A 17,923-nucleotide genomic window follows, 5' to 3' on the forward strand; every position below is an offset into this window, starting at 1 on the left:
TGAACGAGGACAACGTCTGCTGGTTATGTCTTTGAATTCAATCGGAGTGAGAATTCTCCCTCATCAACAACACGTGTGGGCGTCGCTAGACAACCATTGCTGTGATAGTGGAAGATGTCCAAGCCAAAGACACAGCAACCGCAGTTACTCTGAAAATCCCCACACAACCTGCTTATCTACTACATTTCATCACCCAGACATAACATTCAATCCTCCGTCTCCATTTTTTTTCATCTGTCTGCCCACAACAAACATGAGGGCATGTTCCAGCTGGGGACATCAAAAAATGTCCTGGTTCACTCTCAATAAGATGGAAGGTTTAGGTCAGAGAATAAACTGTCTGTTACCGTGGAAATTATAAATCTTTCATTACACTGCTAAGGCCAACATGTCACCCGGTCCATTGCTCTATAAATCTATATGTGTGTGTGTGTGTGTGTGTGTGTGACAGAGAATCAGGATAGACCAGTCATACTTCTCTCTTCTTTCCAGGAGCTATATCAGGTTTCAAGATTTCAGTGTGCCAACAGCACAGATATTAATCAAAATGGGGCTGACAAACTTCATTGGGGACCTGCCAGACCTATTTGTGTAAGATGTGTCACTGAGGATTATCAAGAGGGTGATCTGTGTCTTATATTTCATAGACGTAGGACCAGATAAGACCACTTGTGTAATATAAGTCAAAAGCGAGATAGATAAATTCAAATGTATTTCATAACTGTTGGTTGAGAAGAATTGACACAAAGAGTTCTGGGGACCTCTGCCAAACTGTTTCAGGGAATGTCCCCACTAAGAGTTGCAAAGGCCTCATCTTGGAGGTTTCCCTCTGCATTTGTGAAGCCGCTTTCTTTGGGTAAACAATGTGACAAAGTTCAGCCCTCACACACAACCACATGCGAACCAATGCAGTGATTCTCATGTGCACTCAGACACATTTTAAAATATCCATTTAAATGCATGCACACGCCCGCACATAAACAAAGGCAGGATGCACACACTGTAGTTTCATGCGCACACAGAGAGAAAACAATACAAAGCACAGCATTTAAAAGCATGACAGAGGCTCTCAGACATTCCTTCCAGCAAAGTGCCAAAGCTTTGTTTCCATGTCTCTTGTCTTAACAGAAGTCTAGCAGAGATGGAGGAAAACGCTGTCAAGGATTCATCTCCTCTCTGTTCATCGATGATAGTGTCAAGTGATCCACTGGGGCTTGAATGCAGTTCAACTCTGTGGAATGACACTCAAAATAGCTTTTCTGAGGCTAACCGCTGTCTTTCTCTCTCTACCTCTTTTCCCCTCTTCGCTGCAGAGACCGTGATGGACACGCGGGTGGCCACAGCTGAACTGGGCTGGACAGCATATCCTAATTCTGGGGTGAGTTGGATTTTGCCAAAACTTATGCATGCTGGGAAAAAAAAACTGTTTTAGAGGTTTGCGTCCAAACTCTTTCTGTTGGGAGAAAGATAAAGTGATATGTAACATGAAACACAGTGCACGTACAGATCTACAGACAAATAGGCAGGAAGGCAGGCAGGATGGGAGTATATACTGAAGTAGTGGCCAATGTAGCTCCTATTAAGGGTATTATTTTCTCTCTGTCCTAGCTCATAATGACTTAATGACATAATGGGTCCACGTAAGCCCCAGAACACAGTACCTAAGTCCCAGTAAATGGAGGCTAGGGGGAAACCATAGACATAATGATACTGTAATGATACATTTATGCAGGGAAGTGAAAGTATTAGGATGAAACGGGGGAGGAGGAGCTAAGAGGTAGGAAACGCTCAGGGCCTTGACAGATTTTAGAGGAACTATGTTCAACTTTCAGGTAGTTTCATGCACATGAAAGGAGTGGAAATGGAAGAAAGTGCCAAGTCATCAGAATGGTGACAGGGTTCTTTTTTTCTGAAAGAATCACAGTATCAGAAGTATGATTGCCCTATTATACTAATGGATTAAAATATTATTTGAAGGCCTTGTTCTCTGTGCTGTAATTCAATGATTCAAGCTCCATAGTCCAACACGGATAGCATGAATCAGGCAGGAGCCATTCATGACAGACAATGACTGTTTCCTGCATTTTCCGAGTCCGTGGGTCTTTTATGAGGCATTTTACACACGTGTAAAGGGCGCTTTTATTGCTCTTAAACAGAACTCTGGTTCTGTTTAAACATTGGCTAGTGTTGCAGTCCACGTTTTCTTTTGTCTCCCAAAAGGAGTGTTAACTAAAACAACATGGAACCTGGAATTTCCGAGTGTTTATTTTATGTGTGTACCAGTATGTGTTTGTGCACAATCATCCTAATAGGATCTCACAGCTGAGACCTTGCTTATATATGTTGCCGTATTGCACGTAAGAATGACATCCTAAAAGATATATCGATATTTTCACATACAAAATAGTTTTCTAAAATCACTTTATTTGTATTTTGAAGGATCACTTGGGTCAGCACTTAGACACAATAAATGTGATTTTTGTTTTAATGGATCAGCCTCACACTGTCACATCTTTCTCTCTGTGAAAAGGAAATATCAAGTAAGTAGAGACATCTACAGAGCTATTTCTATCGAAGCCTGTTAAGTTCAGCAAGCCTCCAGGCACCCAGAGCCTCCTGTCTGTGTTGAGCGTAGTTTTTTTAAGCTTCTCCTGGTGTAAAGGTTCAGGCAGGGTGGGACCTGCTGTAGGGAGAATACACTCATACCGCTCACAGGAAGAACTTAGCACACTACATAGCTGTCTTGACCTTACTGGTGGTGTGTGAGGGATGCAGTGTGATTGTGTAGAAAGCCACACACACTCTCACATGTGCACACAAATACACGCTCAGTAAATTGAGCAGTAGATTTCTGTTGCGTGAGAGCTAATGTACAACACTCATTTTTGCAGCAGTTAGTACCATGCAGTTAATTTGGTAACATAGTATTTAATAGATAATCGGGTGTATATTTAAAATATATATTATATCTGAGTGCACCCTATCTCATATAATGGACATCTTGTATTTAGTCTGATAACCATGACTGTAGCCTGAACAGCAGTGTCAATGTAAAGATACAGTATGTACAGTGGTCTTGTATGACTACACATACTTATTTTAATAATACTGTATATTTGTTTGTATTGCCAGTAGCTAAGTGATCAATTTGCTTCTCTTTGTGAACCTGATAACTTCCTCTGTAACACACAAAAAGAGAAAAGGCACACTCACATTAGTGTTGTCCCTTTGCTATTCGATGCATCTCATTAATTCCTTTTAGTAACTTCTCCTTCAGGAGTTCATAAGAAGTGTCTGTGTGTGTGTCTGAGTGTGTGTTTGTGTTTGGTCGACCTGGAGGGTTAATTTTGAAGGATTGCAGAAGCAGTGTCATTAGTTCCAGTGGTGTAAACACGAGGACATATCAGGGTTGGCCTTGTGAATGTATAATGGAGTGGCAGTATGCGGATGCACACTCGCATGTTAGCCTCTGCTGGAGAGAAGAAGAGCTCAGAAGGTAAACGGATGTTTAGAACAAACACTATCACAACATTCCTTCATAATGTGTATTCTTGCTCCAGCTTTCTTTCTGCTGTTTCATTTCATATGGATATATGTGTTTATTTCTTCCTGTGGACTTTCCACTCCAATGTCTTTTATGCTATGTGTGTGTCTCACCTTATGAGTCATCCTATCTTTCTCTTTCACTCATGCACAAACGTATTCTATGAAAAATAAAATATGTATGAAAGTCAATGACACACACACACACACACACACATACACACTGGCCTCGCTAATGCTGATTTACATGCACTTATAGCTAATGTGATTATTCTTAACTTCCAACAGTACCTTGGTTTCTAAAACACAATTTAAAAGATAAAACTGGGTTTCTTTACCAGGTTAAGTGATTTAAAAGAAAATCTGTGAACACATTTATGCTCAAGAAAATAAAGATTTCATGGTCATATGTATAATACATTAATCAGATTTCTAAAGGGTTTTTATATCTACACATGCTTGAAAAAGACCCCAAGAAAGGAAAGTCCTTCAGCAAAGTGAAATAAAAGATCTGTACTTGCACCGAAGCTGCTCATCATTTAGACCAACATGATTAAATCCATGATTGGGCTTAAAGTAAAACTTGAAGCAATTAAAAAGTTCAACCACTGTGTAATTACATTTTTAAATCTTAAATGGTCCGAATGCTAATTCTCTACACTAGTACAGTGCCCATACAAAACATGCCTGTTCAGAATGGGTCGAATGCTTGGCCTGTGGTATTGCTGCGTGCAGCCTTCACGAGAAGAAACAACTTCACACTAGAAACAGCGCTTCCTTGGGTCCTGAGCAATACACCTGCCTTGACATAGTTGCATCACACCCAAGTCGTGTCTACTAGGAAACACTGGTGCAATGAACTCTGATTCACAGGCAAAAACACAGCTAAGTCCAGCTATGATCGCGGTCAGAAACACAATAACATTTCCAAATAGGCATGTTATTCGCTTGGTTTGACATAACCACCGTGGTTATAATGTAGAGCATGGATTTAATTATTAGAGGTTTTTAGCCAGCTGTAACGTTATATAAGTTAGTATGGCAAAAACATACAATTTGAGTTTCAATGGCAGAGTTCCTGTAGGTTATACTTCTGTCGTTGTTGACTCCAGGGAAGTGCGGAAGAGTTCAGTTAGTATAAACAGCATCCATGTACCATTACCATTACCTACCAACCTGGCATCGGGGTGGATGGCGCTGTCATCTACCTGATGCAGAGATCCCTCTCTCACCTGGAGAAGGCTGGGGGCACTGTGAGAATCATGTTCTACGATTTCTCCAGTGCCTTCGACACCATTCAACCCAGGCTGCTGGGGGATAAGCTGGAGTGCTCGGGGGTGGATCACCACCTCATCAGCTGGATCCTGGACTACCTCACCAACCGTCCACAGTACGTGAGGACCTGGGATTGTTACTCGGGCACGATTGTCTGCAGCACGGGGGCCCCCCAAGGAACGGTTCTGGCGCCGTTTCTCTTCACCCACAACACAGCAAAGTGTCACCTGCAGAAGTTCTGACGACTCTGCTATTGTCAGCCTCATCTCAAGCTGCCAAGCTGTCATCTCTATTGGACAACATTTCCCCCCCCCCTTCAGGACCCTTTGTCCGCACTGTGCAGCTCCTTCAGTGACAGGCTGCTTCACCCATGGGGTCCTTTCTCCCTGCAGCCTGTCAGACTGTACCATCACCACGGCCCCTGGTAGACCACCACACCAACAAAAGTCTATTCCGCGCAATTACCAATGCCTTGTGCAATATTCACTTTTTATAACTTTTGCAATTACACTATCATGTGCAATATTCACTCCTACACTTTTCTTTCTCTCCAATGACTGTACTTATATTACTTATGTTGCTGTTACTGTATTTTTATTCTATTTGATTGTTACATGTCTCTTTACTCTCTTTGCTGTAACAACGTAAATGTCCCCGTCGTGGGACAAATAAAGGATTTCTGATTCTGATTCTGATTCTGATAGTTTTCCAGCAACCAGCAGCAAAAGTAAACTGCAGTCAATGAGCCCACTGCAGATGACATACTCGATTCAGTCTGCAACGCCCTGAAGGACATTCCCAAATACAGACAGACAGAGATTCATTGCTTTTTAGTTAAATAACATGTGAACTTAAATACTATTAAACAATATCTGTCAATACTGATTGCAAACATGGTAGAGGACAGGCAGAAACTAAAGACAATGTTGTGATGGGATCACACCAGCCACATCGCCAAATTGGGTCGCTTCCAGTGCCCTTGCTCAGACCACACCCATTTTGAACTCAGCCTTCATTTCGATTTTGTGGCGCAAAGTGTGTGTGTGGGTGGGGTGATCGCCCACTTTGCTCGGCCACGACTATCTTCAAACCCGACCATCATTTTGTTCTTAACTACTTATCTGTAAAGTTTCGTGACTGCATATTTCACGGTTGCTACGCTATTGTGTCTTTCCACACACACACACACACACACACACACACACACACACACACACACACACACACACACACACACACACAGGTTTTCAGATTACTCACCAATTCAATGTGAATCTTAGAGATATTGTGTTGTGGATATAAATGCTTGATTTCTCACAGTAATCTGGTTTCATGTGTGCATAATGTAAGCATATAGACACTGCAGAGAAGGAGATAAGGAAGGTGACAATTTGGGGTGTTGTATTACAAACAATTAATTGAATTTCATGAGGTAAGGACAGCAAAGTGAAGTAGAAGAAGAGCAAAGATGTGTTTCTACTAGGTGTTTTTAAGGGGATGGTGCAGGAGGTGTCGGGAATATGTGCCAGAAGAAATGTTTGGATACTGTTAAGCATTTAATGTTAACTAGTCTGTAGAATTATATACCACAGGGAAATATGTAGATATAAAAAACCCAAACATACAGTCTTACCAGGATGAGTCAGTGTTTGGCCCATATGCTCCTGTATATTATTCTTTATGTCTCTGTTTCTCCCATCTTTGCCGTCTTCCCTGTTTTAACTGGGGATGTTTGGATGTTGCCAAAACAGGGTGAGTTTCCTGAAATAAAACCAAAAAATAAATATTAGTGATAATTCTTTTTCATTTTTGAATGATATAGATAAAAGTGAGAAAAAATACTTTCATCTGGGAGGGGGCAGATGGGATTAGGGCCGTGTGGGGCGAGTGAAGAAGAGAAGTCCCAAGATTAAGGGATGAGATAAGGTGGGAGACAAAATGTAGAAGTGATGGCAGAGGAGCTGAAAAGGGTTACAGGATCAGGAAAGTTGGCCTGAGAGAGAGGGGGGGGGATTAGGAAAAACTTGAGTGAAAGAAGGTAAGAGATCAATTGTGTGTGAATGGCATCAACAACAACTGTGGATGTGCGTGTGGAGGAGAGCTTGGGTTAACAGACAGAGTTCAGGCTTTAAGGTGAGACTCTTAGGGGGAGGGGTGTTTGGGGTCAAGGGTTCGGCGACGCAGTGGTAGCTTCACTGACCGAGGCTGTGGGTGCTGTCAAGCGTGTAGAAACAAGGAAGGTTGGTGTGGTTGTACGGGGCTTTGGGGAGGAGAGGGATAAAGAGTGGTCCAAGTGAGCAGAGAGAGGGGTGTGGAGGACAAATGCTGGGGGACACAACAAACAGGAAAAGGCATGGGTGAGTGAGATGTAAGCAGAAGGATAAGAAGATTTCTCTCTGCCCTTTGGTTGTAGTGGGGGCATGAGAAGGGATAAAGACCAAATGCATCTTACCTCGACATGCTTGTCTTTGTTTACCTTTTGCTTGTGTGTGCTCAGGCATATTTTTCAAGAGCCTGAGTTCATATGTGAGCGTGCACAAGAGCAGGTGCTGGTGGATAGGTGTTTTTGGGCGTGCCTAGCCTGTGCTTAAGCAAAGCTCTTGTGGGCCTAAAGTGGACAGGTGCAGCATACACTCAGCAATTCCTAAAGAGCACAGATAGATCCATAACAGCCATCTCACCATCTGCTGACCAGACTCAATACACCTCAATTATTCATATCCTGACAGACAGACAGGCAGTGGCTCAGCGGGCATAAGGAAAGGTAAAGTGAGGAAATGGAAGAAGAGAGAAAGCTAGAGAGGAAAGGGCTGATTGAATGTAGATAATAAGAGTCTGAGAGAGATGGAGAGGAAAAAGGGATGAGTCAGAAAAGGTGAGAAAAAGAGAGAGAGGGGATGGAGGTGAACTCCGAACCTGCAGAGCCGGAGCTGAAATAGAATGAGAGTCGAAAAGCGACAGTGAATCATGCTGGCTGCGCTTCAGCGGCCAGGTGAGGAAAGTGCCTTCATTACATGCACTTACACACACACACGCTCACACACGAGCTGATGGAAACTGCACACATGTATAAGAATTTACCCAGACATGAGCACATGCACACATTCACACATATAACCCGTTATAAACGCTTTAGGAATGAGTGACGGTTCAAACCAACACATGCACATATAGCTGACATTGCCATATCATTGAGGTACCGGTTTCATTTTGCTTCCTTGGTTATTTAGTGTGATTTAGGAAGAATGTAAGAGTGTTGAATTTGCTCTGAGCTCAGACACATGCACATGTTTGTGTCTGTTTGTGTGTCTGTCAATATACTTTTGTTACCGCTCACATGTCCAATTTTAGTTCTAAACCTGTGGGGTTTTTTGTAGGTAGGATCCCATTTACATTCCAAATCATTCACAAGGAAAACATGGCCCATACGGCAGCATCTACATATTTACAGAGCAGAACAACAGAATATAGTTACAAGCTAAATCAGGATGGTTTGAAATTCTGTGCCACGTTTCCTGAATATTTCCTTTTTTTTGGTTTTTCTTTTAACCTTTATTCCTCCATCTTTTATATGTCGTTTTGTAATGAAGTAACTTCTGATTACCTCAATTATTGATTTCTTTCCTTCCCTCCATATTTTACATGTAAGAATTCTCTTGGATGTATTGGAGCTACGGAATTTATTTTCGGCAAAGAATGAATAAAATAACAAAGAGATAGAACTGTGGAAAGAAAGTAAGGGGAAATGACTCTATCCTTAATTTGGTATGAATTTGGAGGAGTGCGAAGGAGTGGCTGGAGGCAGACATATGTGGTTGAGAGTGATTGTGTTTCTACCTCGGTACCTGCACTACCTGCTATTTCAGCAGTCCTACTGAGCTGGCAGAAATAGCAGTAAATCCTCTCATTCTTCTTCTCCATCTTTTACCCACACTGACTGTTTCCGTGTCCCCCCCCCCCCAGCTTTCTTTACTCCAGCTTGTCTGTCTCAAAGCTCAGACTCCCTTTTTACTCTATCTCTTCCTAACCAACTCCCCCCCATCCTCGCTCTCTTTCTGTGTCTTTGTGTCGGGCAGATAGGGCTGTCATGTGTCATGCTTTGCAGGATTTTTATACACACACACACACACACACACACACACACACACACACACACACACACACACACACACACACACACACACACACACAGAAAGGCAGGGGCCCCTTTGCACCTAAAAGCCTCGATACCTTGCCATTCTCCTGTCCCCTGCTGACATGTTCTTTTGTGCAAGGTCACTAAATGGCCTTGCCTTTGACCATAGGGGGCCACAGATCCTGCAGAGCGACAGCTTTCTTTGTTATTTCCCCCTTTCTGCATTTCTCTCACTCCTCCTTTTTACCAATTGTTAAAACATTCCAATTTTGGTCATAATTTCTATACCTTTCGTCCACTCTTTTCATTAATTCACTCTTCTCCATCTGTGGATTTCTTTCTCTCTCGCCCTTCTTCTTTCCACTTTTAGAATGTTAATGTCCTTTTTCATAGCTGCTCGTGGGTCAGGGCACATCTCCGTTTTCAATACATACACACACAGTCATGTTGAATCATTTAGTTATCCTCCTTATCATCCTCCACAATAGATCCATAAGGTTACAGAGGCTGTCAGATTTCAATGCAACACACAGCTTTAGCCTTTTATACAGGGTGACTCAAAGTAATGCTTCTCCTGGTAACTGAAAGCCCTGCTGAGGCACTGGCAGCTGCATGGCTTCTCTGAAGGTACCTGAGTGGGTGTTACCAGGTGCATCGTGAAATAAAAGTATTGAGGAAACAGTTCTCTGTTCCAACATAATTACATTAACCTTGTTTTTGTCCTTTAAGTTAATGGTGCTCACTTGCTTATTTTTAGGGTTACTCATTCAGTCCTAATATGAAAATTGTGTTAAAATCTGAAATTATTTAATCAGTTTTATACTTATTCCACACAGACCTGCCCAAATGACAACTTTCCTCTGTTTCAGCAGTCAATGGATAATTGGATCATACTGGCATTTATAATTACTACTATAGTTGAACATGTTGATGCCACAATATATGAAATGTGAAGTACAATAAATACAGTATGTTCCTAGTTTTGTAGTCTTGTAGAAATAGTTCAAGCTGTCGTTTTCATTGCCAAATGTTTCAGTGGTATATATTGTTCAAATGTATTCAATAGGTTTTCCAGTACGCATTCATTTCTATTTTAAACATCAGCTGCTGTATAATTTGTTTCTGTTTTCTACGCCAAGCAACTTGTAAATGCTCCACTACCCACCAATCTCTAGGAATTATTTTTGTGTTAATAATAAGATCCTCATATTTAAAATCTTCTGTAGAAATGATGAGGCTAAATTGCCCGCAGTTAACATTTAAATGTCATTCTTTAGTGAATAAAAGAGAATTTGTGTTCAATTTAAACCGGCTGTCTTCCGTGTAAATAGTAGAAGCTGCATTTTGTAAATCCAGTAGTAACTCTTACAATATTTAGGAGGGTTGTGTTTACTAGCAGCTCAATCCAAAAACATCTTCAGCCCAGCAGATCGGCTGCTGCTTCAAAGCAACCATAAGGTAATTCAAAATGTGAGTGTTAATAATGCTATTACAAAAGTTGGACGGAGGAATGGGAGAGTGGGACTCCTGAGTGGATTGTACAATTGAATGGCACAGGGTAATGCCACATTATGTGCATCTCTTACAGGATCTAAGAAAAAAGGCAGAAAAAAAAGACATTTCGAAACATGTAATGAGACCAAATTGCAAATAATGTGTAAACACAACACATTTCTCACACGGTATAAACACACATTTAGATCAAGTTTGGTATGAAAGCCAACTTTCCAAACAAAACAAACTTGGATAGCTTTTGTTTATGCTCAGCAACATCAACACAAACTTACTTGCCTAACACCTCAGTTCAATAAATGTATTGATCGTGGGCATGGGCGGGGAGCAGATCTTCAATGTTTCTCATTCTGATGCGGACGAACAGAGTTCTATTTGCGCTCAGTCAAACTGCGTGTCTGTAATTATAGAGTGGCTGGGATCTGGCAGGACTGGGAGTGTTTCAGACATCACCATTTCCTCCCCATCCATCACATTCAGCCAGGCGGAACTAGGCCACAGATGCCCCGCAAAATAACACTGCCTGACAGCAGCCCTCATTCAATAACACAGCTGATCAGAAATGATAATAGCAATCATGCCACTGCATATTTTAGAAGCTGTACTGTGCGTGCGTGTGCGTGACGATGAGGCGTAGCTTCCAGAATATGTGAATTTACGATACTATGAGCATGTGTCTCGAAGCTTGTGAGTAAATGTAGCTGCAGTTATTGTTACAAAAGCAGACCAACTGTTGCTTTATATGACGTGCCCATTCTTCGGACTTCAAACAACAGACGCAAAAGTTGAAATGCAAATATCCTCATTAACAATTTGAAAACGGCCTCAGAAAGAAAAGTTATCCTTTTAAGCTTTCCAAAATGAGAAGAGCATCTTTCAGCTGGTGCATAAAGAGTTCAATCCCCATCTCAGCTTTCCATGTCCAGCTATAATCCACTGTCCTTCAGAGACCTTAGCCTTTACAAATATGTCAATGTGCATTTCACCTGCATGTGAGCCCTTCCTTTTTCTTTTCTTCTCTCTTTTTTTATCTGATTCATTCATGCCTAATTATTAAAAAAATGGATTCTATGAAGGTATACTTTCCCTGCTTTAGTACAATGTTGTGTTGTCATGAATAACAAATAGGTTCATTATTGAAATGTCCATCCTAAGCCAGTTGTATGAAAAGCAATCTCCTGCTTGCCTCCACCCACATGCTTTAGTACTGCAGTGACAGATGAACAGACCACTCTTGGGTAGAAAGTGCTCACAAATATGCTAGCCATTTCTCTTGTGGTTACAGATGTAAACCCAACACCCTCGCCATACTGTTGGAAGAAACACTATATAAACACATCAAGTCCTAGAATCCTTTGGGGATCACATAAAAAATTGAAGCAACCTCTCCTACCGATTGTCCCTTTGAAGGGTAAGCTCAAAGTTGAGTGCCTTAACTGAAAAAGGCACACCAAATTCAGTAAACTGCATCAGCAGAGCGTAGTCTGGGACAAAGTCGAAGGGAATGAAGTGTCGGTAAAGCAGTTACATTTGGCCGTTGCTGTGTACTATTTAATACACCTTGCCTTGGGTCCTGCTGTAAAGCCCATTCTCAGGCTTGGTTATGGGAGGTTTGACTGCCGTTCAAGAAACAGTTACCAGACGTTCATCTGCTATTTGCGATGGCAATTTGTAGACCTTTCTGGGCTGAGGAGCTTTAAATGTGGAAAATGCTCTCAGCTGCTCATCATCCGTCTGTGTTCAGTATGTCGGAGTATGTAGCTGTATTAACTACGCTGATGGATTTGAAAAGCAGTGAGTGAGTGGGACTTGAAAATCAGACAGCAAACTGAAGGTTAAAGATCAGCCCAATAGATGCTTCTCTATTCAAGTCTCTGTCTCATGTTAATTGACTGCTGATGAATTATAAGCTTAAAGTAGCCAAGACCTCTCACTCTTGTCTCTGTGGATGTGTAGTTAAACCCGAGCCACAAGCAGACCTATGTCTGCAAAGTGTTTTAGCTGCTTTGTATGATTAAGGGTAAAGTTACAGTATATCAGGACAGAAGTCGTAATGCTCTTACTTTATTCCTGAATTTCATTCTGTGGCAACCAATGGCATACTTGCATTAAATAGTCCCAGGAAAACTGGAGCCCCAGGAACATAACTCAGTTAAACCTAAAAAAATAAAGATCTTTTTTTGCACACTCTTGTTAATGTTTCCTCCGCTTTTAAAGAAACTTGAAGATTTGGTCAATTACCCATAATTGAAAGAAGCAGCTTTTCTGGAGACACATTTTCACCATCGTTCTTTATTATCTTCTCCAGTGCAACTCTTTAAATGGATACTGGAAAGGAGACCTGCAGAGGGGGAGAGTGAAAATGGCAACACAAAAGGCTGAACACTTGTCTTCTGAATAGTGATGATCTGCTGAATGTTGTCATAGTGTACATCAGCATTGAAACATTGATATTACTAGCACCCACTGTTGATTATTGTGTGAGTGACTGCTGTAAACAAGTTGTTGCAGCTTTGAGGCTTGCGTTTGACCAATCGGCAATGGTCAGCTCTAAAATTGTCCCTGATAGCTCATTGCCAATTAGAAATTGCAACCTCCAGGCCAGGGACATTTGGGGGACAGGATGTATGGCCCAGGAACTACATTAAGACATTTCCTGAGCTACTCAAAACGTTTTCTGAATAAGTTTCTGTTTTCCTAAAAAAGGTTAATGTGTTGGAAACGAGCTATTTGACCTTTTGTACTGTTCTCAGGACAGACCTCTTCCCCATAGCCTTTGTTATAGTATCAAGCTTGACTGGAGTCTTGCAGCATGTGTGCGGTTGTTCCCACCATGCCTGCTCTAAATGACTCATTAGTCCAGTCCATTTCTCCTATTATTGTCAACAGGTGTTACATCCATATTCTGATAGGTTACTCACAGCTTTGTGAATTGGCCTCTACTTGTCCCCATCTCACTGTTGGATGATGCAGTCCTCTTGAGCAAGACTGGGCCATCTGAGCTGCTCTGTGTTATTTTAGCCTTTGAAGGTAATGGCAGTAGATCAATGTGATGAATGGCCTTTATGAGGGCAGAATATCGATGGATTGATGGCAGTGAGCTGAGGCTGTGGGAAGGGGAACATCAGCCTGAATATATTACCCCCCCCCCCCGCCCCTTCTCCTTGATTTCTTTCCACTCTTGTATTTTTCTTTTATCCATCACTCTGTCTCTTTCTTTCCTCTGCCCTCTTCTCCAGCTCAGCTAGCTGTGACTGGTCATTAACACAAACATTAAGCACTCTGTGAATCCATAGCCCCTCCATCTCCTCGCTACTGCCCATAAAACAGAGCAGCCATAATGACACACACAATGGCCACACTTGAGAATCAGGGATAGGGGGAAGAGTGTCTCCTATATTACTGACGCATGCAAAGCTATTAGAGTGGAGCCAATGGGTACATTCTGTTGGCATGAAAATGAGTGTTGTGTAAAGAGGCTCTCAATATTTGTCCGCAGTTTCATCAGCAAGAAAGTTTGTGTTCAGTGAGATTTTTAATGATAAACTATAGCTGTAGCGATGCAGAACTATGTACAGTAAAACTAATTGGGAGAGAGCTTACTTTATAGAGGTACATAAAAGTGATCTTGCATAGTCTAACGCTACTACCCACTATATTCTATTTGCCATTACTTCAATTTCAAATCCACAGCCTCTATCACCTGAACTTATGGGAGATCTAAAGCAACGACAAATGTGAGGTAGTACAAAATAGGACTTGGGAACATATCAGAGAATCTCACTGTAATCTCTCTCCCACACCTTGCTCACCTTGAGCCAATATGAATGATACATGCCTTGAACATACATCTCCGCTTAAATCCATAATTCATGGAATAAATATGCACAGTGCAGGACTAACAGTGTTTTTTATACACACACCCTTGAAGAGGAAATGGATGCAAGGACCAGGGAATGCCATTATCAGTAAGATGAAAGGTGATGATGCCTTCTCTTCTCTCACTTCTCTGGCAAGGTCAGTGAGATGTCATGGAGTGGTGCAGGAGATAGATTTGATTTAAATGATGTAAAAGGTCTGTGGAAGAGCAAAGCAATAGGAAACCTAGGCAGAGATTATTGATGTAACTCCAGGGCATGTGCTGCCTACATAGATAGTGTTCTTGCTCCTTAAATCCCATGCATTACAATGTTGTTAGAGCAGGATAAAGGTGTTAAATAATTGATAATAACGTTAATACTCAGCGTAATCAAATGTTTAGGACGCTACAGAAGCAGAAATGTGATGTGTAGCCTCAAGCTCTGCAACAGCAAAACAACAGCCAGCAAATCAATATGTGGTCGGTAAACCATCAAATTATGAACAGCATGATCTCCAAGTGCACATACACAAACACAGACGTAAACAGAAGATGAATACAAATCGCTGTAAGGATGTAAGGAAACTGAGCCGCAAAGTTTCTGCTAAGTAACTGATGCACCTGTAATAGTTTTCTTTGTCTTTTGAAACAATGGTGACACTGAATATCTACCGATGAGGAAATAAAAAAATCTGCAGTTTATTATTATATGAGCCAATGAATTTCTGGACAGATTTCAGACGGGCATTATCGCAGACGCCTTGGGCCTCTCTCTGGCGTGAAATATGGTGGTCATTTGGCTAGACGAGGGGCGGTGAGGACCCCCTCCTAGACTGGAGCAGACGGGTGCAGAGGAGCCTAGGGCTGGCTGTATTAATGAACAGGCAGTGCTGAAAGGGACAGGTTCCTGTAATGCTGATGAATGGTCATTACAGAGCAGAGACGAGAGAAGAGAGCAGAAGGGGAAGAGAGGAGGGGTGGAGAAGAACACAGCGAAGTGGGCACTGAGGGAGCAGCGGTGAAAAAAGGCTTTAATTTGCACCTCAGATTTCTGTAAACTCGTTTATCATGTCACCAGTGTCACTGTTCTCCATGTGTCTTCTCCCCCCTCCCTCTCCTTGCCTACACCAGACCCAAACCTCTTTGTCTCCAGATATTTACATGTATTCTTCCTCCAAATAGTTTTATCATCATTGTTTTTTTATATATTCAAACCCCAATTTTGACAGCCCATATGTATCCTTTTGTATCTCGTCTCACATCATTTTATGTACTCATCTTACAAGATGTCTGAATTTTTTCTATCATTTGACCGGTTGCTGGGGCTGTGTGTGGATAGTGGATGTGTTCACCTCTCCATTAGGCCTGATTGAGCAGCTGGGGCTTTAAAGGTCAGAAGTAGGATGAAGCACGAGGAGATATATGCTCACAAGAAACACGAACTGACTGGAGGCCCACTTACTCCACTACAGACCTCATTAACTACTTCTGGCCTACAGCTGTTTGGATCATTGGGGGGGGGGGGGTTATAAAATAAATAGATTTGTGAGCCTAGCTTTTGCTTAAAATAGTAGTAAAAAGAATGGATTACTCCACACTATTATATAACTATATGAGAAGAAGAAGTTCAAAACTGTTTCAAATCACTCTCTCTACCTCAAAACATTATTTACAAGTCAGTATGTCTTTAATGGGACTGTCCTAATGCATACGGCTTTCATGTTTTTTGCATCCTGCTCTACAGCTGTATGCCAACGTATAACACAGCTATTTTCATCTGAAAGCGGACTTCTGGGCAAGCATCTTTTTATTTCAGTAATTTCTCAGTGATTCCAGCCAAATAGTAATGGCACATTTTCATCATGATTTTGTGCACTGAGTTAATACCCCAAGGGGCTTCTGATGCTCATCCAACATACTTTCTAGGTCACACCTGCAAGAAATGGCCTGCAGTGTATTTCAGTACAGTCTGCAGGCAATTGCCTTTTAATCCGACCGGCTCTTGGCTGTCATGTAGTAGCCCCCGTCTGTCTAATTGTAATTCAATAGTGCATAATCTTAAATTTGTTACACACCACATTTTATAATTCATCAACTCTGTGCCTTGCCACGCTCGGCATAGATGGTAAATAGCAGCACATCCAAAGTAATTACGGGGTTTGTGCTTATAGTTGCAGTGCACATACAGTACTACTGCAGTTGAGCGTATTTAGAGAACAAGTTGGCAAAGTGGTATTATTATTTTTTCTGTTGCTGCCCTTAAAGAATTGTTTATAATTGAGAAAAAGAAGGACATTTGTGTATTCTCAATGGATGGATAAGCCCCACTGCTCAACAGGCTGATTCCTTTCTGTTAATCCAGGAAGTATAGACTCAAATTTAGTGCCTTAGGGAGATTACTGATATGTGTACAAATGCTCTGTAGCTCAGTCAATATTAGGACTCGCTATCATAAAATGAGCTCCAAAGCCTTATCACCGATGACTACTAATCAACCATGTGCACTCTTCTCTCCTTTTCTTTCTGTAGTGGGAGGAGGTGAGCGGCTATGACGAAAACCTCAACACAATCAGGACCTACCAGGTGTGTAATGTCTTCGAGCCCAGTCAAAACAACTGGCTCCTCACCACCTTCATTGATCGCCGTGGGGCGCAGCGCATCTACGTGGAGATTCGATTCACCGTGCGGGACTGCAGCTCCATCCCCAATGTCCCTGGGTCATGCAAGGAGACGTTTAATCTCTATTACTACGAAAGTGATGCTGTCATTGCCACTAAAGGCACCGCCTTCTGGATGGAGGCCCCTTACCTCAAGGTGGACACCATTGCTGCAGATGAAAGTTTCTCGCAGGTGGACTTTGGTGGACGCCTGATGAAGGTCAACACAGAAGTGCGGAGCTTTGGCCCATTGTCTAAAAATGGCTTCTACCTGGCCTTTCAAGACTATGGCGCCTGCATGTCTCTGCTGTCAGTCAGGGTCTTTTATAAGAAGTGCCCAAGTGTGGTCCAGAACTTTGCAATCTTTCCAGAAACCATGACAGGGGCTGAGAGCACCTCCCTGGTAATTGCAAGAGGAATCTGCATTCCCAACTCAGAGGAAGTAGATGTCCCTATAAAGCTGTACTGCAACGGAGACGGAGAGTGGATGGTTCCTATCGGTAGCTGCACATGCAAGGCTGGGTTTGAACCTGACAATGGCAACGTGTGTCGAGGTAAGTGATAAGTAGAACAAGATACATGTGTCATTAACATCCTGAAGTTGCTATTTAAGAATGACCTTTGATAGTTGCAAACAGCCTACTTTGCTTTTCATCATTCAATCGCTTTTAAAATAATTGACTATTCATCATAGGATAAATAAGACAGGTGACATAAATTGTGCTATTTTAGGCTTGCATATCACAAGGCGTCAGTGTACCTTGGATCACAGTTTTCCCCCATCATTGGAATGCCTGAATTGATTGTGTTTCATGCGTTTTGCTGAGCATGATGTGTCTCACTTCTACCTTGATCAAATCCACTTCCGGCGTACTAGAAAGGCACATTAGCATTGCTTTTTAATCTGAAGCGAATGACAGCCTTCTGTGCAGCCTACTTTAC

General features: G+C 41.9%; 1 protein-coding gene across 2 annotated transcripts in view; it reads left to right on the top strand.

Moving 5' to 3' along the window:
* The window catches only part of ephb1 (EPH receptor B1), a 150,562-nt gene that overhangs the window by 43,825 nt on the left and 88,814 nt on the right, over positions 1 to 17,923 (top strand). For both annotated transcript variants that reach the window (XM_029452994.1, XM_029452995.1), the window contains exons 2-3: positions 1,314 to 1,378; positions 16,854 to 17,535. In XM_029452994.1, coding sequence (XP_029308854.1) covers positions 1,314 to 1,378; positions 16,854 to 17,535 — 747 coding nt within the window. The remainder of the gene's footprint in view (positions 1 to 1,313; positions 1,379 to 16,853; positions 17,536 to 17,923) is intronic.

This window comes from Cottoperca gobio, chromosome 17, assembly GCF_900634415.1.
Source record: "Cottoperca gobio chromosome 17, fCotGob3.1, whole genome shotgun sequence".
In the NCBI taxonomy this organism is placed as follows: Eukaryota; Metazoa; Chordata; class Actinopteri; order Perciformes; family Bovichtidae; genus Cottoperca; species Cottoperca gobio.